Here is a 25,623-nt window from a genome sequence, read left to right as displayed (position 1 = left end):
CAAGAGCTGATAAAATGTAAAAACTGTAACTTGAATGCAATGTAAGTCGCTTTGGATAAAAGCGTCTGCTAAATGCATAAATGTAAATGAATGAGATGGTGTCACTGTGACAGCCTCAGGCTCTGCAGACAACAACAACAAAAAAAAGAGTTCAAGGCAGTATTGTCTAGTGCAGTGGTTCCCAACCTTTTTTTCATGGGGCACCTCCTACGTACACATATGGTAATCTGAGCCCCCCCCCCCCCCCCGGTATATATATATATATATATGTGTGTGTGTGTGTGTGTGTGTGTTTCTAAATTTATGTTCATTATCAAAATCAGTAACATCTTTTCTGACTGTTTTGAGTTTTATTAAAATTAACCATTGTTCTTCCATAGAAGCATACATTTACATCATGAATCATGATAACCAGAGTTAAAACCACACATTTAGCACCTCAATACTACGGTAAAAATGCAACTATATGGTTTCTAGGTAGCCTATTTATATGTAAAACAGTAGTCTAAATACATTTATTATAAATGCACAAACACTAGCCTATAGCTTAATCACAAATATACTGTAATTACATTCCATTACTCCTTTAATACATTTAATACACGTCTACATTAATATAATGCATTTGATATAAATACCCCACATTTCTGCCACAATACCATGGTGCAGTTAGTGTTACTACAGTAAATCCCTGTTAAACGATGGCAATTTGTAGATTGAAAAGCCTTCTGACTGTATCGTTGCACACAGTGTTTTTCTGCTGTTTGTCAGCTCTGTTTATATCAGTTGACTGATATCGACTGATACTAGTTCATACCAGTCATTTGTGTTCTTTGCTAAATTCCAACGCTTCTCACTGGATCTCCCAGTGCTGTTTAGTGGTTGCGTGACCGATGAGTAAACACATCTGCTCTAGTCAGCTTTCTCTGCGCTGCGCCGCTGTTTGAACCCCCCGCTGTTTGGTCCGTGCAGCGCGGTTCAAATGAGTAGCGCTGTTTTGTTCCGCTTTTGCCGCATAAACATTAAATTGAATATTTATCGAACTTGTTTTATAGAGGAAAATTATATCACTATAATTATAGTTATCTTTTTATCGCCCAGCCCTACCTCAAATTATATCTGCTCTCGCACCCCTGCTGTGAACTCTGGCGCCCCCTAGGTTGGAACCACTGGTCTAGTGGATCAGAAGACCCTGCCTGTCGGGTTTGGTGGACGGGATTTTGAAGACAGTGGCAGTCAAATTCTGTTGCAGATGTTCATTTCCAGCGATATCGTCGACCTGATTGCAAAGACACTATTTAAACTGAACTGAGCTGGATGATGACATCAATGAATTCAATAATTAAATGCCTTTAACTGAAAATTAGAGTGTTTAATCTTGTAATTTTACATTATTGACACACTATTTTCCTATTTTGATATTGTGCAGCTGCTTTGACACAATTTGCATTGTTAAAAGTGCTATATAAATAAAGGTGACTTGACTTGACTTGATGTTAGTTAACATCACTTACAGCCCAAAAATTGGACAATTGGTTCTGTTTACACATTACTTTCAAGTGAAACAATGTTTTTAAATTTACACCAAAGTGTGTGAAAACACTTTAAAAAGTCTGTGTCATTTCTCATTGGAACAGAGGAGCAGATGTGTAGTGGTCTCATTGAGATCTGCTATCTTGACCTCTAGTGAACTCTATTTGGATGGTTATTTCAATATGTGGGAGTTGGATTTGGGTAGCAGGGTCAGTGTGTTTAAGCTTAGTATCTTAAAACATGCTCTATTTGAGGAATATGTTTGTTCTGGAGCTCAGCGTAAGCTCTGTCTATATATAGTGGTGAGAGACTCTTAGTAAGTCTTGCTCATCCTCATTATTTGTTTACATTGCATCAGTAGTGTTTAGTTCTAGCTCATATTTGCATGTGTATATCATTAATACTATGAAAAGCATATGGATGAAAATTAAGTGTTTACGGTGCTGGAGAATTTATGTTTTGTGGTGTTTAAAGAATCTGTTTATTTGATTAAATTTGAAATCCAGCGTCTTCTAGGTTATTTTTGCTGCTCTTCTGCTGTTGTTTTTATTATTCTTCCTTGCTTTGAACAGCTATCATGTTTGATCCCTATAATGAACACTAACCAAACTTTGCATGCAAGAAGAGTCTATTGCTAATTGCATTTTGTGTAATTTTGGGATGGATGGGATGTATGGTTGCCTAGCAACTAGGGGTTAAATTAGCAAGATTGAAAACATCAGCCACGTTACCCTGTTTGAGCTAGAGATTTGAAGTTTCACATGAGAGTTTCTCTCTTCATAGCAAACAAATTTACCAGGGCAAATGCTGGTATATAAAAGGTTTTTTTTTCTTTTTGGATGAATTTTTATGCAGACTTTGGACAGAAACAGTCACCACACAATATTTTAATCAGTCTATTTTGAGTGTAGTTGTGAGTTTATAGAATATATAATTGCATATTTAAAATTATTTTGAGGAAATGTTTACTTATGTTTGCATTTTAAGACATTAAATGTGATGAGGCCTTGTGTCAACCATGTATTTTACTCTTTGAATATTTATTGTTACATACTTATTTCGCATGCTATTCTTTATTTCAATGGAATATTCTTGTATTCCATTCCAACCACAGCCTTAATCTGTTTCTGGTTTTATGTCTGTCTCTCTGTCAGCACTGCTAATGTGAATTGATGGTGAATATTCGTTCAGCTTCATCTCTGTGAACTGCAGACCTGCGTTAGTATCCAAATGCTGTTTTTGGTCATTGGGACGCTGTGTGTGTCACTGCTGCCTAAGCACCCATTAGGGAATATTTGTAGTTCTCTTCACTTGGTGAAATTTGTTTGTTTGGAATGCCCTGCAACACAGTTATAACACATTCAAGTGTGTTTATATCAAAATATATTTAAATTAATATATAGATTATAAAATCAGTACTGGAAACTCTTAAAATTAATTATAAAGATAGTAATGTTTAATATGAAAGTAAATATGATTTGGTTGATAGTTTTGCAGTGCCATGCAGCATGTTCTTTATATAATTTGGAATTGCACTTAAAATCAAGATGAAATCAAAATTGGTCCTATTTATAGTATGATGTTAGAGTGATTCATTGGTGCACATTATTGCAAATAATAAATGTCTTTATAATCTTAAATAAAAATATATTAATTTGCTCCACCTCTGAGATGACTGTCCATGGCCGCTGCTCAAGTTATAGATAATGTTAGCCAATTTAGTTTTTTTTACCTTTATTTAACCAGAAAAGATTCTCTGAGATTCAAAATGTATTTCACAGGGGTGGCTAAAATGGGCAGCAATGCAATCAGTTTCATCACAGATTTATACAACACAAACAAACTAAAAACACTTTTACACATCGAGTCATCTTCCATTTGCTGAATAACTGTTTTAAAATGATCCAAAGACAGCTAATTTTGTAATTTCAGTTTCAATTGAAGAAGATTCCAGTCAGTTGGAGCTGCATACATAAAAGCCTTCTTAGCTAGGTCAGATCGAACAAAAGGAAGAGAGAGTATAACAATTTTGTGAACGAAGGAAATATTTCTCAACAATTTCTCAGCAAAGATATGAAGGCAACATCCCCAGGATGGCTTTATAAATAATTAAAAGCAAAGTCTCATTTGGTTCATCTCCATTTAGGTAGTTTTTTATGATCTTTTTATGATCCAGTTTGTTCCTGGTTGATAAAAATGGCACCCTAAACTTGGATTGAATATCATGTTTCATTTAGAAATAAGTTACATTGCAGAATTAATTATAAAGCCATTAAAAAAAAAATATTTCAAAAGGCCACTCGTTTTTTTTGTTTTTTTTTTCCTGGGAATCAAACCTATGACTTTGGTTCTGCTAGTGCCCTGCTGTACAGTTTGAGGAAAGCAGCGAATTACTAATCATGCTTGGCTCTTATGGTCTGTTATTAAAGTTAAAGTTCTCTCATTTGCTTGCTAACTTCTGTGTCTGTGTGCTTTTTAGTGGTATTGTTTATTCAGTGGGACTTTAAAATCAAAGTGAAGTTTTAAAGCACAACATTTTACAGCCACTTTTTGTAAGAGACGGTCTAAATCTCTCCTGTGTGTGTGTGTGTGTGTGTCTTCAGTAGCCCCTGCCAGGTCCTGGATGAAGGCCTGATTGATATCTCTCTGCTGGCAGGACAACATCTCTCTCCTCCTGCTCTGTAGTTATTTCCGTTCCTCTTTATTCTCACAAGTTTATTTCAGGAGTTCTGGATTCTTGAATCTCTCTTTATGTTACAAAGGAAACCCGACCTCACTTCTGAACAAATCACATCTAAATATATAAGCGACGCTGTATTTGCATCTGTATCTGTATTTTTTATAAGATATGAACAGATTTAGATATTTTGTCCGATCCAGGTATTATGAATCTATTAATAGCTATTATGTTTGGTGGTGCTTTTAGTTCATACTAAATATCCAATATAAAATGCAATGCAAGGCAATTTTAAACTAATGTAATCTAAAGTCAAATATTGATATAATAAAAACACTTGTTTTATTTACTGTGGAGACATGCTGATATCGCGTTTGGTCTCATTCTGTCTCGCGTATCTTGTCAGTGTCTGCGCTTGCTTGGCCATTTGTTGTGTAAAAATAAGGAAAGTGTGTTCAGCTAAATTCAATTAGTATTTTGTTAGATGGGTATTTAGAAAAAGCTTAGTTTACCACGGCAGCAGTCCCGGCAGTTGTCGTGTGAAGTCCTCCTCATGTGATGACCGAAGAGTGTAAAGACCATCGACTCTACTGTGTGACTCCATCGGGCTGGGACACCGGCAAAGGATAGAAGTATCCATTTTTATTTCTCCTCTTTTCTACTACTTGTTTCAGTTTTTATAACCATTTCTTACTATGTGTATTTAAGTTGTTGTTTTTAGCATGTGTGTTTGGCAGTGTTATTTCTTACTGATTACTGATAAACTATACTGTCGTGATTTGTATTTATCTATTTTAATTTTAGTTAAATAATGTCTGAATTTAGTATGTCTGTATAGGTCTTTTAAGTTTTAGTTTTATTTAGAGTTATTTTAATACTTCAACAAACTAAATGGAAATGAAATGATATATTGAATTTTTAAATATATATATATATATATATATATATATATGCATGTATGGTTGTACATATACATATTGTAACGAGCCAACGTGACGAGAGACATGCGAATCCATTTGCAAGCTTTTATTAATAAACAGTCAAATAACAGGCAGGGTCAAATCACCAGCAAACGAGTACGGCACGGGCAAGACACAAGAGTAATCCTAGGGCATGCGTGGGTCCTCGATCGGCGAACAATATCCAGAGGGCTTGAAAAGAGGGGTAGTCCGATAACCTGAGCAACAATCCAAATGAGGTACACACAGAGTCCAAAACAGAGCGACAAGGGTAAATCCACAATACAAGGGCAGGAAACGAGACTATAAGCAAAACAAACTAAACTTAGACTTACAAAACACAGAATGGCTCGGTAAGGCCACTAACACTAGAACAGTGTTATACACAGAACCAGACTCGTCAAAGATAGAGAGGAAGTTCAAGACATTTGGATGCGCGTGTAATCAGTGCAATAAGCTGTGTGATCAGAGCAATGTGAGATTGGTGACAGCTGTGTGTGGTCAGTGCAATGGATGATGGGAAATGTAGTCCGTGAGTGAAGAGCAACAGTAGTGTGGCGCAAGAGTCAATATGATGGAAGGGCGACCTCTGATGGTGAGTGTACGGAAGACCATGAACCGGATTCGTGACACACACACATATATATATATATATATATATATATATATATATATATATATAGTTGCTGTTTTTGTGGTGTTTGGATTAGTGTTAGTGTTATGTTAGAATCATTATTATACTCATACCTTTTGTTCTTTAATATTTTTAATTGTTTTTAGCTTTTTTTTCTCTTTTTTTCATTTAAATGTTAAGTTTTGAAATTTTGTTGTATGCATTTGTCTTTTTTTTATGTGTATAGGTAGTATTTATAAAGTTTTAGCTTTTAGTTTTGGATCTGTTTTTAGTTGTTTTAATACTACAATTGATTGCTTCTGTTGTCCTCATTTGTAAGTCGCTTTGGATAAAAGCGCCTGCTAAATGACTAAATTGAAAACTGAGGAGAACTTTTTCTATTTGAATATGTTTAAAAATGTAATTTACTCCTGTGATGGCAATGTATTCCATTTAGTCACATAATAAGCCTTAATGTGATTTATGATATTATCTGAATGAAATATGGGCCTTATCACACAAATGATCATTTAAGTAATTCTAATACTGGCCGATAACAATTTAGTCACTGATACGTAATGCATTCCTCGTTGTTGAAGACAGCAATTGTTTTTCCTCAGTGAGCAGTAGATATTGGCTTATGCTGTAGATCTTTACTTTCATTAAAGTGTCTTGGGTCTGACTGATTTGTCCCGTCCTCTCTAATCATCCTCTTATTAGACCTGCACAACCTCCCAAAATTAAAAACGTCTCCCGAAAACAAATGAAAAACAAGCTCCACTCAATCACACTGAGATAACTCCATCCATCTGCTGATTGAGTAGCTACTTATTTGGCTTGTAAAAATCATTCATGTTTATGGCTGTGTTCCAGAATCTAGTGAGCTGCCTATGTAGGTATCATGGCTTCCTCAACGCCAATGCTGTTCCTTAATGTAGGCAACATAATTATGATGACTTCTAAGATACCCTAAGAAGGCAGCATTACATGTGTCCTTCATGGAGAAGGAAATCTCATAAGGCAAGGAAAAAAATATAATAAAATAAATAATTAAATATGTATTTTTTTAACATTGTCTGTACTGTGTTATACACTACAGGCCAAACGTTTTAAAAAATTTAAATTTTATATTTTTGAAAATTTTTGTATGCTCACAAAGACTGGATTTATTTGATACAGTAAAAACCATAATATTGTGAAATATTATTACAATCTAATAGAACTGTTTTCTTTTTTGGAATATATTTTAAAATAAATTTTCAGCGTCATTACTCCAGTCTTCAGTGTCACGTCAGAAATCATTGTAATATAATGATTGTTGCTCAGATATTATCAATCATTACTGATGCTAATTTATTAATTAATAATGTTTCTTGTTATTATTAATGTTGAAAACATTTTGGCGGCTTGACATTTTTATGGATACCGTAATATTTGAAATTTAAATGCATCCAAGTGTTAATTTATTTTCCTTTTACTTAAACCAATCTTTTGAATGGTAGTTTATCATGCTGTGTATCATGCTTTTAACAAAAATATTAAGCCACATTGTTTTCAACATTGATAGCAACAAGTTTTTTTTTTAACACCAAAGTAGCATTTTAGAATGATCTCAATAATAATGTGACTCTGAAGACTAGAGTAATAATTCCAAAAATTAAACAGGAATAAATTATATTTCAGAAATAGAAAAACTGTTATTTTAAATTGTAATAATATTTCACAATATTACTGTTTTATCTGTATTTTTAAAATCTGTTGAAATCATTTTGAGTCAGGTCAAAGTTGCTGCTAATGAACTTTTCCAAATCAATTACTTTACAGTTAGCTGCCTATATAGGCATTAGGCAGCAAGGCAGTTCACTAGGTTTTGGAACAGAGCCATTGTTGACTTAATATTGCAAGGCAAACTACAGTACATCAATCTATCTGGGCCTCAGAAGGTGTCACGTTTCGCTGCTTTTCTTGCACTTGTTGAGCTTTGCTCACAGATGCTCACCTAAATCCATCACACCGAGTCTGTTCTGCTTTCGCGATTTTGTCTTCTTCTCTGTGGATGGATGGTGTGACTCTGACATTTAGCTGATTACTAGTTCAAGTTTATTTGTATAGCGCTTTTTACGAAACAAATCGTTGCAAAGCAGGCCAACAGGAAATTAAGTTTCCACAATATATTTATATATTGCAGAACCTTAATATATTTAACTTATGGCAAAATTTGGTAATTCTGTATGTTGTCTGAGCGTTGGCATCCTCTGAGGGGTTGGCAGAAACAGAGAAACAAATAGAGACATAATTAGCGTCGCTGCTGTTCCATCTAAGCAAAAATGATTTGTTCAATCCAAGCTAAAGAATAATAATAATGTACATTTGATCAGATATAACTGCAGTACAAGATTATAAGATGCATTATGTGAATGCTTGGCTAAAGAGATGTGTCTTTAATCTAGATTTAAACAGATAGAGTGTATCTGAGCACCGAATGTTATCAGGAAGGCTATTTCAGAGTTTGGGAGTCAAACGTGAAAAAGCTCTACCTCCTTTAGTGGATTTTGCCATCCTAGGTACTACCAAAAGTGCAGAGTTTTGCGACCTTAGGGAGCAGGTTGGATTGTAACGTATTAGAAGACAAGTTAGGTACGCAGGAGCTAAACCGTTTAGGGCCTTATAGGCAAGTAATAATATTTTGTAAATGATACGGAACTTAATAGGCAGCCAGTGCCGAGACTGTAAAATTGGGGTAATATGATCATATTTTCTTGACCTGGTAAGAACTCTAGCCGCTCCATTTTGGACTATCTGTATCTTGTTTATTGAAGATGCAGGACAACCAGCTAGCAGTGCATTACAATAGTCCAGTCTAGAGGTCACGAATGCATGAACTAGCTTTTCTACATCAGAAACAGGTAGCATGTTTTGAAGCTTGGCAATGTTTCTAAGATGGAAGAATGCTGTTTTTGTAACATGGGAAATATGATTTTCAAAGGACAAGTTGCTGTCTAATATAACACCCAGAATTGTTACTTTAGAGGACGTAACAGTGCATACGTCAAGTTGTAAATTGTAATCCAAGAGATTCTGTGTACTGTTTTTTGGTCCAATAAGTAATATCTCTGAATTTAATAGGAGGAAATTATTGGTCATCCAATCTTTTACATTTTTTACACAATCTATTAGCTTAGATAGTTTAGCAGTTTCATCTGGTCTTGTTGAGATATATAGTTGAGTATCATCAGCATAACAATGAAAACTAATCCCGTATTTTCTAATAATATTACCAAGGGGCAACATGTATATTGAAAATAGCAGAGGACCTAGGACAGATCCTTGTGGTACTCCATACTTTACTGGTGATAATTGAGATGACTCCCCATTTAAATGAACAAAGTGGTAGCGATCGGACAGGTAGGATCTAAACCATCTTAAAGCCTGCCCTTGAATACCAGTATAGTTTTGTAATCGATCTATGAGTATATCATGGTCTATAGTGTCGAACGCAGAACTAAGTAATCAAGTAATACTAGCAATGAGATGCAGCCTTGGTCTGAAGCAAGAAGCAAATCATTTGTCATTTTAACAAGTGCAGTTTCTGTACTATGGTGAGGCCTGAAACCTAACTGAAATTCTTCATAGAGATAATTTTTTTGCAAGAAGGAGCACAATTGAGCAGAAACAACTTTTTCAAAAATTTTAGACATAAACGGAAGATTTTAAATCGGTCTGTAATTTGCCAGTTCATTAGAATCTAGTTGTGGTTTCTTAATAAGAGGCTTAATAATCGCCAGCTTGAATGGTTTTGGGACGTGACCTAAAGATAACGATGAGTTAATAATATTTAGAAGCGGTTCTTCTGCTACAGGTAACAACTCTTTCAGTAGTTTAGTGGGTACAGGATCTAATAAACATGTTGCTGGTTTAGATGCACTGATAAGTTTATTTAGCTTTTCCTGTCCTATAGTTGTAAAGCACTGCAGTTTTTCTCTGGGTGCGATGAATGAAGCTGAAATACTAGACGCAGTAGAATCTACATTTGATATTGTATTTCTGATGTTATCTATTTTATCAGTAAAGAAATTCATAAAGTCATTACTATTAAACTTTGAGGGAATATTTAGATCAGGTGGCGTCTGTTTATTTGTTAATCTAGCCACTGTGCTAAATAAAACCCTTGGATTGTTTTGGTTATTATCTAGGATTTTGTGGATATGCTCTGCACTGGCAGCTTTTAGAGCCTGTCTATAGCTAGACATACTGTTTTTCCACGCAATTCTAAAAACTTCCAAGTTAGTTTTTCTCCATTTGCGCTCAAGATTACGAGTTTCTTTCTTGAGAGAATGGGTATAACTGTTGTACCATGGCGCAGTACGTTTTTCTCAAACCTTTTTTTGAATTTGAGGGGGGCAACAGCTTCTAATGTATTAGAGAAGATAGTGCCCATGTTGTCATTTCGTCTAGTTCATATGTATTTATGGGTACACAGAGCTGTTGTTTGTGAATCTGTCTTTGGTGGCTGGAACAATAGTTCTGCCTGGATGATAACGCGGAGCCATATAATTAATATCAGTAATCCGCAGCATGCACGATACAAAGAAATGATCAGTAACATCATCACTTTGAGGTACGATATCTATATCGGTAAGATCAATTCCATGCGATATAATTAAATCTAGCATATGATTAAAACGATGAGTGGGCCTTTGCTTGACTCCAAAAGAGTTTATTAGGTCAGTAAATGTCCTAACGCATCATTTGTATTATCAACGTGAATGTTAAAATCTCCAACAATTAGCACTTTATCAACATTAACTAATAGATCTGAGAGGAAATCTGAGTACATCAAAATTATTATCTGTGATAATTTCATTTACAATATCTGCTTTGAGTGCGAGTGATCTAATATTTAGGATCCCAAGCTTTAAAACTTGTTTTTGTTCATTTATTTTGCGTTTTTCTGGTTTAATCGCGATCAGATTTTTTCTAGATCCTGCAATAAATTTATATTTTGACCTCGGTATTCGGGGAACAGACACAGTCTGTATAGATTGGACAATGCAAGTACTTCTATCTTTTAAGTGGGAATTTGAGAATTGGCTTACTAGTCAGATGGAGCGTAGCGTCCTGGAGATGTTGTCCGACAGGAGTTCCGCTCCGACTCAGCACGGAAAATCATCAGCACGGAAAAGCCTAGGACAGTTTCTATTCTTTACACCATGACAATAACCATTAGTTTAAAGCAAAAAGTCTACTCAACCTTTCGTGTCCTCGTCGATGGGTGGTAAACGGACACGATGATCGTCATCGTGGTCGATCAGGCTCCTGAAGTCCCTCTTCAGTGTCTCCGTCTGCCACAGCTTGGTGTCGTTAACCCCCGCGTGCAGCACGACAGCACTGATGCTCTCATCGCCCTTCAGGATCGCGGGTATCTGCGCAGAAACATCGAGAACATGAGCACTGAGGAAGCAGTGAGTGTGCATTTTACCTTCAGCTAACGTAGCACGGACATGCCGGATGATGGAGTCTCCGACGATTACAGTGCCGCGTTCCGTCTCGCGGAGGGGAGCGAAGCGTTTCCGGGTGGAGATCTCGAAGACCGGAGGCGGCGGAGGGGGAGAGGTCGTCGCCCGGGGTCGCGTCTTCCGCTGTGGTCTGTGCAGAGAAACACATGGAGTAGAGGTGGTGGGAGTGTTAGCAGCGTGCTGTATACTTACCCCGGACTTGTGAGCATCAGCCCGGGATATTTCCAGCGCGGCTCTCCGCTCTCTCAGCTGGGCCTGCTTCTCCACCAGGTCGCGGACCTGCTTCTCCACGGCCTCCAGCTCCAGCTGCACCGAATGCAGCTCAAATGTGTCCTCACCTGCACTCAAAGGTAGACACAAATCCGCCATTTAAGCAAGTAACAGTGAAACAATGCTAATGTGTGTGAATAGAGTATTAGCAATGTAAGCGACATTAGCGGCAGCCACGCTGCCGATGCTAACGGGTTATAAGCTAATAGTAGACTCGAGAAATCAAAATAAAACTAGTGATAACAAGGCGCTCTGATTGGTTTTGTTTTAGAATGCTATAGGGGATATATTCACACGTTATAGAAACGAAAATGATAGTGTATAAAATTGTTTTTAATATAGAAAATAGACGATAAAGAATCAACTTGATGGAGCTCAAACTCAAAACACGCAGTCACAAATCAGCGCATGCGTATGATGTGGGAGGCTTAGTGTCGCTGTTTGTCTGATAATTGGAAGCAGGATGACTTTAACCAAATCATGATGTGAAAGCCACACGGAGGCTGGCACATGAGTCCACACAGCTGTTCACGGCAGCTTGGCAGCGTTTTACACTTGTGAAAACAGCCATTAACATCTTATCCACAAATTGCTCTTTTGTGTAATTCCGAAGGTGAAATCTCATCATGTTGAGTTCAAGATGATTGCAGTTCTGAAGAGGAAACTCTTCCAGTAGCTTCAAGGGAAAAGTCTGTTCCTGCGGTCTGATTATTCATATACACACCGTGTTATGGTAATGACAGTAATCAGTCTCTTTTATTAATAGGTCAGTGTGACAGCGGGGGTCAGGTTTTCTAATGTCACATGACAGAGGATACACAACAAAGCGACCAAGACCTTTCACAAAAATATCTCTCTCTAACTTTTTCCCCCTCAGGTGACTTTATTTCATTACAAAATATGTTTCATCCTAATACAAATGTAATACTAATTGCATGAGGTACATTTAATAAACTTTTATAAATTTTTCAGTCATGATTCAGTAATGCTTTACTGAATTGCCTTTTTGATTCCAGTTTTTTTTAAAGAAAACAGCCATTTACTCTCCTATTAATTTTGTGACCCAAGAGACACATTTTCAATATATATATTTATATACACATGTCAGCAGATAGACACAGGACACAGAGGTAAGTGCAATACAATCAACAGGTTTATTGAGTAGTAGCAGAGGGGAATGAGATGAGCAGAATGTCCAGGTAAGCAGGCGGGGAATGGGAATGTCTCTAGGGGCTTATCTGAGTGTGAATGTCCTTTTTCCTTTTTCCGAGAGTCCAAGATGTCCTGCACCCTGTAGACTAGGGGCTCCTCGATGATCTCGGGAAGAGGAGGAACTGCAGGCTCGTCGGGTTCTGTGACAGAGGGAGAGACAGGCTTGAGGAGTGAGACATAGAATGCTACGGTACCATGCAGGGAGTTGGAGACGGAAGGTGACTTCATTTATCTGCCTCTCAATGGAAAAGGGAACGATATAGCAGGGACTCAGCTTCCGGCAGGGCAGGCGGAGATGCAGATCCCAGGTGGAGAGCCAGACCTTATCTCCAGGACGATAGACGGGGGTTGCAGACCGACGAGCATCTGCATAGGTCTTGTGTCTCCGCACTGCCTGCTGGAGTTGGATATGAGCGGAGTCGCAAACTCTCTCGCTCGCTAGCTCGGAACCAGTGGTCAACAGCTGGAACGTTGGAGGGCTCTTCTGTCCAGGGAAACAGAGGGGGTTGGTAGCCGAGTATGCACTGGAAAGGGGTGAGGCCGGTGGTGGTTTGCTTGAGGGAATTTTGTGCATACTCGGCCCACGGGAGGAAGTGGTTCCAGTTGTGCTGGTTGTCATGACAGCAGGCCCGGAGATAGTTCCCAATCTCCTGAATCTTCCGCTCAGTCTGGCCGTTAGTCTGGGGGTGATACCCTGAGGAGAGACTGACGGTGACATCGAGGAGTTTGAAGAATGCCTTCCAGACATGGGAGACAAACTGTGGCCCATGGTCGGAGACGACATCTTCCGGGATGCCGAAGATGCGGAAGAAATTATGGAAGAGGGCCTCTACTGTTGCGAGGGCTGTGGGTAAACCCCGGAGGGGAATTAACTTGCAGGCTTTGGAGAATCTGTCAACTGCAACGAGTATGCAGGAATAACCTTCTGATTTGGGGAGATCTGTGACGAAGTCGACTCCGACGTGGGACCAGGGGCGACGTGGAATGGGTAATGGGACTAATTTTCCGGCGGGGAAGTAATGTGGAGTCTGTGCGATGGCACAGACTGAGCACCCACGAACGTACTGGGAGACATCCCGGGCCATATTGAGCCACCAGTACCGAGCTTGGAGGGGATCCGCAGCGGCGGGGTTCGGGAAATCCATCTCCGGTCATCGGTTCTGGTCTGGTCTTCTGTCAGCAGATAGACACAGGACACAGAGTTAAGTGCAATACAATCAACAGGTTTATTGAGTAGTAGCAGAGGGGAATGAGATGAGCAGAATGTCCAGGTAAGCAGGCAGGGAATGGCAATATCTCTAGGGGTTTATCTGAGTGTGAATGTCCTTTTTCCTTTTCCAGGGGATCCGGAGATAACAGTGGAGTGTGGAGACGGTGTAGAACTGGAGCGGTGGAGAACAGGGATAGGAACACTGGTAAGTAGACAAAAGGTAAGTGGGTCAGGTTAGTCAACATAGAAAGTTTGAGACCAGAGAGTGAGTGAATGGGAGGAGTGCAGGGATATTGTGCTGCTGATTAGTGCTGACAGGTGGCGGTCATCAGAAATCAGGGGATTGGGATCTGGTGAGTGTCGTTGGTGGAGACTGCGGTGACTCTTTGACAACACACACATACACACACATATAAATGTATATATTTAAGAAATATATGTTCCCAAATTCCGGAAATGTAGGGACCTTTTTTAAATTTGACTAAAATGAAAACTAAAAGACTTTCAAATCACATGAGCCAATATTTTATTCACAATAGAACATAGAGAACATTACAAATGTTTAAACTGAGAAATGTTGCACTTTTATCTAGGGATGTACGATATCATCGGACTGATGAGCCAATATTTTATTCACAATAGAACATAGAGAACATTACAAATGTTTAAACTGAGAAATGTTACACTTTTATCTAGGGATGTACGATATTATCGGAATCGACCGATAATGACTTTAAATGTAAATATTGGCATCAGCCTGATATGAAAAATTATGCCGATATGTCTTGCCGATAAGAGGAATGGGTTAACTCACATATGCTCAGGGTGTGCTAGTGATTAGATCATGTCAGCAGTGTGGCTCATTCTTGAAGCAAAGTTTTGTCTTAATAACGATTATATTCACTGATTTAGATCACTGCACTTAATCTGTAAAAGCACGTACAGAATGATGCGTTCGGTGTATAAACAGTAATAGCACATGCAGTTACAGAAGTGCAGCCTCCCTGGGTTCTAACGTCCAGTCGGTAAGGAGATTTAATGTGTAGGGGGCGCTGTTGGACTACTTCTAATTAAATTAAAAGTAAAATAGCCTTACACAAATAACATTTAGACTGTGTTTCTGATTAAATAAAGCAGTAATTGTTGAAAAAAACTAAATCTTGCATCCCTGCTTTTATCCACTAAATGAGTTCATTTCAAATTTGATGCCTGCTACAGGTCTCAAAAAAGTTGGCACAGGGGCAACAAAGGGCTGAAAAAGCAATGAATTTTGAAAAGATTCAGCTGGGAGAACATCTAGCAACTAATTAAGTTAATTGACATCAGGTCTGTAACATGATTAGCTATAAAAGGGATGTCTTAGAGAGGCAGAGTCTCTCAGAAGTAAAGATGGGCAGAGGCTCTCCAATCTATGAAAGAGTGCATAAAAAGATTGTGGAATACTTTAAAAACAATGTTCCTCAACGTCAAATTGCAAAGGCTTTGCAAATCTCATCATCGACAGTGCATAACATCATCAAAAGATTCAGAGAGACTGGAGAAATCTCTGTGCATAAGGGAAAAGGCCAAAGACCTTTGTTGGATGCCTGTGGTCTTCGGGCCCTCAGACGACACTGCATCAATCATCGGCATGATTCTGTTAGTGACATTACTAAATGGGCCCAGGAATACTTCCAGAAACCACTGTCGGTAAACACAATCCGCTGTGCCATCTGCAGATGCCAACTAAAGCTCTATCATGCAAAAAGGAAGCCATATGTGAACATGGTCCATGGTCCGGAAGGCACTATGAATGCTGAAAGGTATATAAAGGTTTTAGAGCAACATATGCTCCCCTCCAGGCGACGTGTATTTCAGCAGGACAATGCAAAACCACATACTGCAGCTATTACAACTGCATGGCTTCGTAGTAGAAGAGTCCGGGTGCTGAATTGGCCTACCTGCAGTCCAGATCTTTCACCTATAGAGAACATTTGATGCATCATTAAACGAAAAATACGTCAAAGTCAACTCTTCAGCAGCTGGAAACCTGTACCAGGCAAGAATGGGACCAAATTCCAACACCAAAACTCATAACCTCGATGCCCAGACGTCTTCAAACTGTTTTGAAAAGAAAAGGAGATGTTACACCATGGTAAACTTGCCCCCATCCTATTCCCCAACTATTTCGAGACCTGTAGCAGGCATCAAATTTGAAATTAGCTCATTTTGTGCATAAAATTGTAAAAATGTCTCATTTTAAACATTTGTTATGTTATCTATGTTACATTGTGAATAAAATATTGGCTTATGTGATTTGAAATTCTTTTGGTTTTCATTTTATTCAAATTCAAAAAACGTCCCAACATTTACGGAATTCGGGTTGTAATAAATATATATATATGAATCTGTGATACAAAACTTCAGTAAAAATGTTCCACTTTCGCTAGTCCCCTGCACACAGGCGGTAAGGGAGAATCACTCTTGAATGAGCCCCAGGTCCTCTAGGGGTCTAAGGAGACGCCACCATACAACTCCCAAAAGAGCTTTACACTTCAAAATAAGATTACCCTCTCCTGATGTATTTAACTCTGGGACTTTACAGAGGAAGTTACACATCATTGTGTGTGTAAGAGAGGAGGAGAAGTCTTAAAACCCAATGTCTGCAGCCGTGTAATGACTTGCAGAAGATCTCAGAGGTCTTATAGAATGATGGATTTACAGGTTAGAGGTTAGACTACCTACTTCAGACTGTGTGTGAGTTTGGATAGAAAGGCACTATGACCACTCATCATGACTCAAAGGAACAGTTTATTACCCATAAGTTACTCTTCTTGAGCTCAGGAGACTTAATAAGGCTCTCTGTTCTGTTGTACTGAAGTATCAACTTTGTCTGAGATTGTCTGTTTCTTCTAAAATTTCTACTTCTAAGATTCCTTGACAAATTTAAAATAAATGTAAATGACAAATTAAAATAGATACCAATAAGCTTAAAGTATAGAGCTATAAAATTAATGTGAACAGTACAGCTCAGATATTTGGCTTTGGAAGAACGTTATAATAAATATTTAAGTTTACATTGAGATGTCTGACTGCCATCAGACAGGCTTTGATATCTTGTGCTTTTGATTAATTTTAATATAAATATATTATATATTATATAAATATATATAATATTCATACATAATATAAATAAATATTCATATATTACTGTATATAACCTAACCCTAACCCATATGTACATTTTTGTTTTATAATAATAATAATATTTTCAAAATTTAATATACGTTTAAAAACTAACATGATTTATAGATTTAAAGTAAAAAAATATAATAATTGTATAATTTTTAAAACAAAAAAAAATCACATAAAATTGCTTGATTGTCAGTAATACTGTCATGTGACTACTTTCATGACTACCTTTATTGTTAAGTGGTTGCTCTTTTCAAGTTCAGGAGTTCTAAGGCTCTCAATAATGTTTCACTGAAGTATCAAATAGAAAGATTAATATTCATTAAGATCTGACCAATCTAAGCTGATTTTATGACAAAATTTGTGACTTCTGTGATACTTTTGTTTAAAGTATCACAGAGCCTAACTATAAAATGCTGCCTATATCTTTCTAAATTCATCTGATTTTTTTATTTGACAGAAAAAAAAAGAAAGTGATTTGGGTTTGTATCGACAAGAGGGTGAAGAGACGCAGTTTGAGGATGAGGAACTGTTTCCTTAAGCGAAAGTCTCTTTGAGGTCTCCATTTAATCTCATTGCTTTCTAGAGAAACAACAAGAGAACCACTTGATCTTTTTTTTTTCTTTGGGGAGTCTTACAGTGTTGCTTGAATATAATCAAATTTGTGTGCTTTATGATGGAGAGGTATCTGATTGCTGGCGGTTGTCCTGAATGATTGAAAGCTAAAGCCAGTTACACAACCCCGTGCTGTAATGATTTTGTGACAGTAGGAATCTTCTGCAGTGGCAGATGACGAACAAAGATTTTCATCAATAGGGTAACGTGATGTTCTAGGATTTTCACATCAAATTCGATTTCTCTCCCAATCGATTCTGCTGGATTTCATATCCTTCCTGCAGTTCACACACACAGGCTTCAGGTCTCCTTTAATAGAGCTCTGCCTCATGAGGCGTCTGAACACAATACAATCACACACACACACACACACAACAGGAGGATGACAGCTCATTTCTGCATTCAAATAAGCATCCACTTCCTTCAGTTTAAATTGGACCTTCTTTCTCTGTCAAACAACAACTGTGTCCCGTCTTGTGTTTTTCTGTTTTTAAAACTGATTGGCACAAACTTCTTTGGCTGGCGGAAGGCACATCAAATGAGTTGGCAGAGAATAATCATTTCTGAAAAAAAGTGTGAGTGGTTCTTGTCCCTACAAACCTTTTGCTGGGGTCTCAGTCATGCTTAAACCAGCCTAAACTAGTTCTTAACCTTAGCAGTTAGTGTTGCATGTTTAATCTAAATACAAAATCGAAGTATGGCTAGTACAAATTATCAGATCTCAAAGGCTGTTATTTAATTAAATAAGTATATGCAATGTGTGTCCCGGAATAAAGCGCAGCACTGTGTTCTATTACACACTCGCAGCTTGTGTTTTCAGTGTCTTAGAGTAGTTTGGTTTGAGGTAAATGCTGCTCATATTAAATACTTTTATTATATTATTAAATAATTTTTAATAAACATATTAAATAATTTTTATTCTACAGTGAAAAAAAAATATTATTTTATTATATTATAATTATATTGATATTTAATCGCACATTGAATTTTTTTTTCTTTTTAATGATTAATCAAATAGATGAATTGTCAATTGTCAACTGGTCAGGCTGAGAGACCAGGTGGCAGTCGTGGCTTAAAGAGTCGGACTTGTAACTTGTGCATCTGATTGACAGATAAACTGCACGCTCTTATATCAGTGTTGTTTTTTTATTTTGTGGATATTTCAGCTAACAGTTTGATTTGTACATTCAGTTGAACAACATTAATTTAAAGTTAAAGACAGCAGCGCTCGTTTGCTCACGTAAGCTTTGCCCACTCCTGACAGCAAAATGGATATATTTGCATTACTTTCTAACAAGTTAATTTATGATTTGCTGTCTGTCTGAACCAAATAAATAAAAGCGATCATATTTTTCCCATTGCATCGTATTGCATCACATTGTGTTGAATCAAAATCGAATCGCACTGCATCGTAATAGGGGTGAATCGTATCGCATTGCATCGCTAACTGCTTCATATGTATCTTCAATGTAAAACCCATGATCTTGGCGTTGCTAGCGCCATGCTCTATTATTTGAGCTACAGGAAAGTTATTAGCTACAGGAAAGTTATTATATCTTCTGCATAATGATGCATTTAAAAGTTAACGACCAAATCAATGTTTATAAAAGTTCACATTGCGGTTGCAGATTAAATATAACATGGATAACAATAAATAAATATTTTTTACCAGGTTAAATGTTGATTATTAGTAACCCCTAACGCGCGTTTTATACGTGTTTGTAGTTCTGGACCGAATCCTTCGCCAAAGCACAATGGATTGTGGGCAATTTTAGCCAGAGTGTGCACGGATCCACACTTCAAAAATCGACCTGAAATAGTAGACCATCCGGGGACTTTTGGCATACTCTTTTCAACATACTATGCTTTGGGAAGCACTTATTGTAATCTCACATACTATTTAGGATGGATAGTATGAACATTGGGACGCAGGGAAGGAATAGAGCATAATATACGGGCTACAATATATGGGTTTAATCAGAGGAACACAACTGGGTTGCCTGATATAAAGAGACGTAATCCCCGAAACAGAGCTTACCACTTGAGCAATACGGAAATATCTGCTAAGTGTGTTACTTATCTTTGTCAACTTGGCAACCATGTGCACACGCTCTCTCCACTGATTAACGCGCTTGCTTTCTGATAACACCGGTTAGCTTGCAGTTTAGCGATTTCCACTTCGATATTCTATTCTCAGAAAAGTGTATTCATCAAGTAATTTACGAGAGAGAGAAAGAGGCAGGCTGTGCATGTATGAATTACCACCATATTAACAGTGAAGCTGTGGCTTTAATTCCTTTAGAAACAATGATGTTACCAGCTCCTTGTTGAAAAATATAATGTAGCTCTTGAGCGATTAAGCTATTTTATTCATAAAATTGCGAGGCAGAGCTAAAAAGTTTGTTCCTGAATGTCTGTGTGCTGCCGCAAAGTGATCTGTTTGAGTGACTGAGCGTGTGCGCGTGAGATTCAGTGAAGACAGCGCATTAGTTTAGAACTCTTATAATATTTATTTTTTAATTTAGAGAGTGCGTTAACTTGTGCAATGATATATATTAATATGAGTACATTACAATATAAATTTATTAGAACGAGTACATTATTATTTATGGGCTTAAAAACAAGATGCAAGCAATCAGAATATTTTACTTAGTGGGGAGTGCCCAATGTAAACATGAAATATATGCCATTACCTATATTGTATTGTGGTACAGTTATGGAGGCCCTTCATAATGCAGAGGTCAACTGCCTGCTCTGTCAATAGTTAGCAATGGCCCTATAGTGTGCAGTGATTAATAAACAGCTGTTTTACTAAATTTTTCTGAGGTGAAATTTAGTGCAGTCCTGTATCGTGATACGTATCGTATCGTGACTTTGCTGGTGATACACAGCCCTAGTGTTCACGATATGTGTGTCTGCAGTTGGATGGGTAAAATGCAGAGCAGAGTATAGGTCACCAATCACCATACTTGGCCACACGTCAAAAAAAAATTATATATGCTTATATATACAGTATATAAGCAACAGTTTGAAATTCTTATCTCTAACTATTTCCTGAGTCTCTCTTTCAATACTGTACAGTATAAGTATATGGGCTTTTCACCTGTTCTGTTATCCAAAATTGTAAGTCCAATCACTTACCAAGGTAAAAGCACACCTCTCTCAGCAGGCCGCAGGATATGAGGTTTCATTCACGTCTATAGCAGAAATGATTATGCGCTAAATTTTGAATAATAGTCATTTTTCCTCAGCAAACCACTAATGCCGTTCGCCAGGTTGTTCAGGAATAGATGTGGAAAATCTGCACATGTGCAACGAAGCACAAGCTCACACCTGGTTATGGGTGTGAAAAGGTTTCTGAGAAGCTGCCTTGGGTTTGGTGTGTGTGGTGTATGTTTTTTGTATCCCGTTCTCTTGAGTCTCCGCCGTGCCTGGTGCGAGATCCCTCTTAATAGCATTTGATTTTCTCCAGTGTGCAGACATGAATCAAAGGAGCCATTTTCCTCCTAATTTCCGTACAGTTTCATCCATGTGTTTTTCTCCATGACAAATCCAACGGTATTAATAATAATCCAACAGGAGCCATATATTAACGCCATTCTATATTCCTAACCACTCTAATAGCTGAAATTAGCTCGTGCGGGATGGGTTTCCTGTGACTTTGACGGACAGCAGGCGTGTTGTGACCCCTCGCTCGAGGTACTAAGATGCTGTTTACTCATAGATTCTCGCATCTGCCCTCACTCGCAGCTGATGTGTTTTTGCTCGGCTCACATGCTAAGGGGTGCTTTGGCTCAGGTCATGGATTTCCTTTCAGGTAATATTGGAGGCAAACATCAGGACCTCTGAGTCTGTCTATGTCTGACAGCGTTGGATGTCTGTTAGGGCTGAGTTTCTCAGGGATCTGGGCTGCAAGCTAACTAACTTAAAGCTGAGGTATATACTTTCTGCTCCACTAGCATCACTAAATGCAGTTGCAACAAGAGAGATTGTTTATCAAAATGAAAATTCACTGGTGTTGGGATTGACTGCTAAAATGCTGTTAGTGTGACTATTCAAGAACACTATTCTGCTTCCGATAATATCAGTATTATTAATATTGTGGGCAGGTACTTGATGATCGGTGACAGTTTGATTCATGTTAATGAATAATTTTTTATACTGAATTTTAAATTGCTATTATAGGAGTACAGTAGTTCACCCAAAAAATTTAAATTGGCTGAAAATTTACTCACCCTAGAAGTATTAAGTAACAAGCTCATCCAAGATGTGGATGAGCTTGTTACTTAATCAGAACACATTTGGAGAAACGTAGCTCACCTGGATTCTGTGCAGTGAATGGGTTCCAACAGAAGGGAAGCCCAAACACCTGATATTTGTATTACTTGTGGATTATTGTGATATTTTTATCAGCTGTTTGTCAGCTCTCATTCTGACAGCACCTATTGCTACATTTCTCCATATCTGTTGTGATGAAGAAACATCATTTAAAAAAAAAAAAAAATCATTATTTTAATGCTTTATATTCATAATGTTGCATAATGTTGTCACAGAATTGCATGTGTCTTCAATGTAATGTATAATCCAACACTAACAGTTAATACACTTCAAAAAAACAAAAACAAAAAACAAATGATGGCTGCAGTTAGGTTAAAAGCTATACATGCTGGCACTTTAAATGGACAAGAACATCAAGAGTTTAATGGGATGTGAAAAGTGCTCAGTGTTGTTGTGAATGTACACAGGAGCTCTGAGAAAAGAATATGACCAGCTTTCTGAAATCTAGTTCTGGATGAATACTGTTGTTTGTGCCAGGGGCGATTCTTGGATCTCAGTTTTAAAAAGACTCAAGCCCCCTACATGAATGTGAGATTTTGTGGCTCTGAGGAATAGTCTTCTTTTCAGCATGAGAGGTCACAAGGTCAAATCTTGCTTGATGGAACATTGTTTTAATAAACTAATTAAAACTGCAAAAAAATGGTTTGGTTGCACTTCATGCTGTGATTTGAGAAGAGTACTAGAGTACTGGGCAGTTTATTAATGTTTCTGATGTATTGATGTCTTGTGATTTGAAATTTATGTCATCATTTACTCGCCCTCAAGTTGTTACAAACATATACAAGTTAATTTCCTCTATTAAACACAAAAGTAGATATTTTGAAAAGTGTTGGTAACCAAACAGTTGCCAGTAGCCGTTGAATTCTATAGTATTTTTTTTCTCATACTATGGAAGTCAATGGCTACCATCAAGTGTTTGGTTACCAACATTCTTTAGAACGTCTTCTTTTGGACTCAACAGAGCAAAGAAACGCATACATGTTTGTAATAACTTGAGGATGAACAAATGATGACAGAAATTTCATTTTTGGGTGGACTATCCCTTTGTGTGTTTAAGATGTATGTTGTAATAAAAAACAATAATAAATTAAATTTTGAATTAAAATGTATTAACTTATTTAGAAATAATTTCAAACAGTCAATTTCAGTGCATCAAAAACTTTATGAAACTATGATGTTTAGTGATTTGTTTGCATAATATGTCATGGTCCTGGAAGCCCTTGCATGGAATTTTTAAAACGTTTGTTTATATATTTACTATTTTGGTGCATTTACACAGTTTTAATAGCTGCTAGATGGAAAAGTTTCAGGTTTGATTCAGCATTTCAAATGTAATGCATCCTTTGATTTACCGAAGAGATCAGTTCAGTATTGTTATGCTGTACAGGATATATGCTTGGAGAGACTAGTTCGACTACTGTCAGGATTTCTTATTTCTTTCTTTTTGCAAGGGCATGCAGCTGCCAGCTGAACATTTATAATGAATCATAGGTGATTCCAGGCTTTATTTAAGGGTGCTTAAGCCCCAGTCTTTCCTATTAGTCCCCTTAGAAATCGTAGATTAAGCTGGCTCTCAAGTGAATGTTTTCTCAAATAATGGCTCTTAATATTGTTATCCATTCCAGTGAAAAAGCATATTTTAGGAATATTCATTTTTTATTTAAAAACAAGGTTGTTATGATTGTCCAGACCTTTGTTGTGAGGCAAATGCAGAGCCTGGACCTCGTGGAATGTTAATTGAATAGCACCGGATGGGGGTTTGTGCTCTGTGAGGACTTATTATTTTGTGTTTTTCTGCAGGGATTCAAAAGGAGTTGAAATAATTTGTAACACATTGAAGCATAAAATGAAGTGTAATTATCTTGGAGGAGAGGCGAGAACTCAGCCAACCATACATTAACACATGCTGAAATTATGACCTTCACATTCTTACATAATCAGCTTCTCATACACAGATATTTATGAGCCAAGTGAGGACGCTAATGAATCTGTACAGAATGAGGATTTACAACTATTATTTATCCATGGGGAAATCATCATTATTATTATGCATATTTATTACTTGAACTTTTATATTATATGGGGTGGTCAATCTCCCATCATGCAGCTTGAAACCTAAGATCTGCCAATCTCTTTCCGTCAGGGACCGTTCTGGTGGAAAACATGCAGATCAACGGTCGCGCTCAGGATCCAGATAGAACCATCTCCTTGACCCTGCTGGACAACTACGATTATTGGGTTATCCTTGACCCTGCGCTGCAGAGACTGTATCTCAACAGCACTGGACGAGTGCTGGACCGAGACGTGAGTCAACAAACACGCACATTCTGTCAGAAATAACATATTGCTGCTGTTGTCCTTTGGCTGGCACAAACGGATATATATTTTTATATGGCAGTCTGCCTGAAGGCTCTAAGACAAACAAAAGTACTATAATAAATTCTGTCCCGATTGGCAGCAAACCAGCACGCGTCACTGTAATGAGATCATGACAGCCACACAGAACAACTACATTTTTTTAATTAGTATTTTACTATTTCCAGTAAAATATTTTAACATCCTTGAATCAAGATAAATATACTTATGCAAAATTGCATGAGATAATAAAGTCACCATGAAATCGAAAAGAACTATTCTGGTTTTTAATGCAATATAATGGAATATTGAAGTGTTTATTATAAATGATTTATCTGTGCAAATCATTATTTTTTAAACTTAATGCGCCCTAGTAATCTTTAAGCAAAGAATGGCTTGCAGCAACATCTCTTCTGTTCTCTGACGACATGTTTATCGGCGAGAAGGTGGGACAACCTATCACTTATTAGGAAAGAAAAGACAATAATAACTTCTGTTCAATGCTAATATAAAGAATTTTCAGAGAATATATCTTAAAGATTATCATTTGCATATTAAAATCTCTTCTTGTTTGCTTATTTTAGATATTAATAATCTTTTAGATTGTTGTTATTATTATTGTATAAATGAATAATAATATAATTATCATTATATATAGCCTATAGTTATATATAATGATGATTTATATTTGTCATTTAATTTTGTATAGTAAATATAACACAAATAATGAGGTTTATGAAAATAAAATCATTTGAATTTGAAAATAATTAGTCATTTGTCTAAGAAAATCTCTTCCTTGCTTATTTTATTTATTAATTATTTTTTTAGATTATTAATATTATTAATTTATTTTTTGCTCTAGTTTATATATATATAGCATATATATATATATATATATATATATGTAGCATCTGCTTATGATCCTTGATGGTCATTGGGACTTCATATCTTAAGAGACCCTTTTAGCCTTTTGATATTTGCATATAATTCACAGCCTGGCCCCACATTCTATATTTATATGGGTGCTAAATTGCCAGTGGTTGTACCCCTACTGTCAAAAAAATGCTAGACAGAATTGACTATCTGTTCTCTCCATCGGACTTCAAACACATCCCAGAGAACTAAATGAGCCCCGATACCAGACATCAAAGGCC

The 25,623-nt window shown here is 37.1% G+C and overlaps 1 protein-coding gene across 1 annotated transcript in view; it reads left to right on the top strand.

Moving 5' to 3' along the window:
- The window catches only part of pcdh15a (protocadherin-related 15a), a 233,974-nt gene that overhangs the window by 64,767 nt on the left and 143,584 nt on the right, over positions 1-25,623 (top strand). Inside the window, exon 4 of the mRNA XM_079437451.1 lies at positions 24,258-24,418. Coding sequence (XP_079293577.1) covers positions 24,258-24,418 — 161 coding nt within the window. The remainder of the gene's footprint in view (positions 1-24,257; positions 24,419-25,623) is intronic.

The sequence above is a fragment of the Barbus barbus genome (assembly GCF_936440315.1).
Source record: "Barbus barbus genome assembly, chromosome: 16".
Taxonomy (NCBI): Eukaryota; Metazoa; Chordata; class Actinopteri; order Cypriniformes; family Cyprinidae; genus Barbus; species Barbus barbus.
Note: the sequence above shows the minus strand (reverse complement) of the source record. Positions and strands in the feature narration are given on the sequence as shown.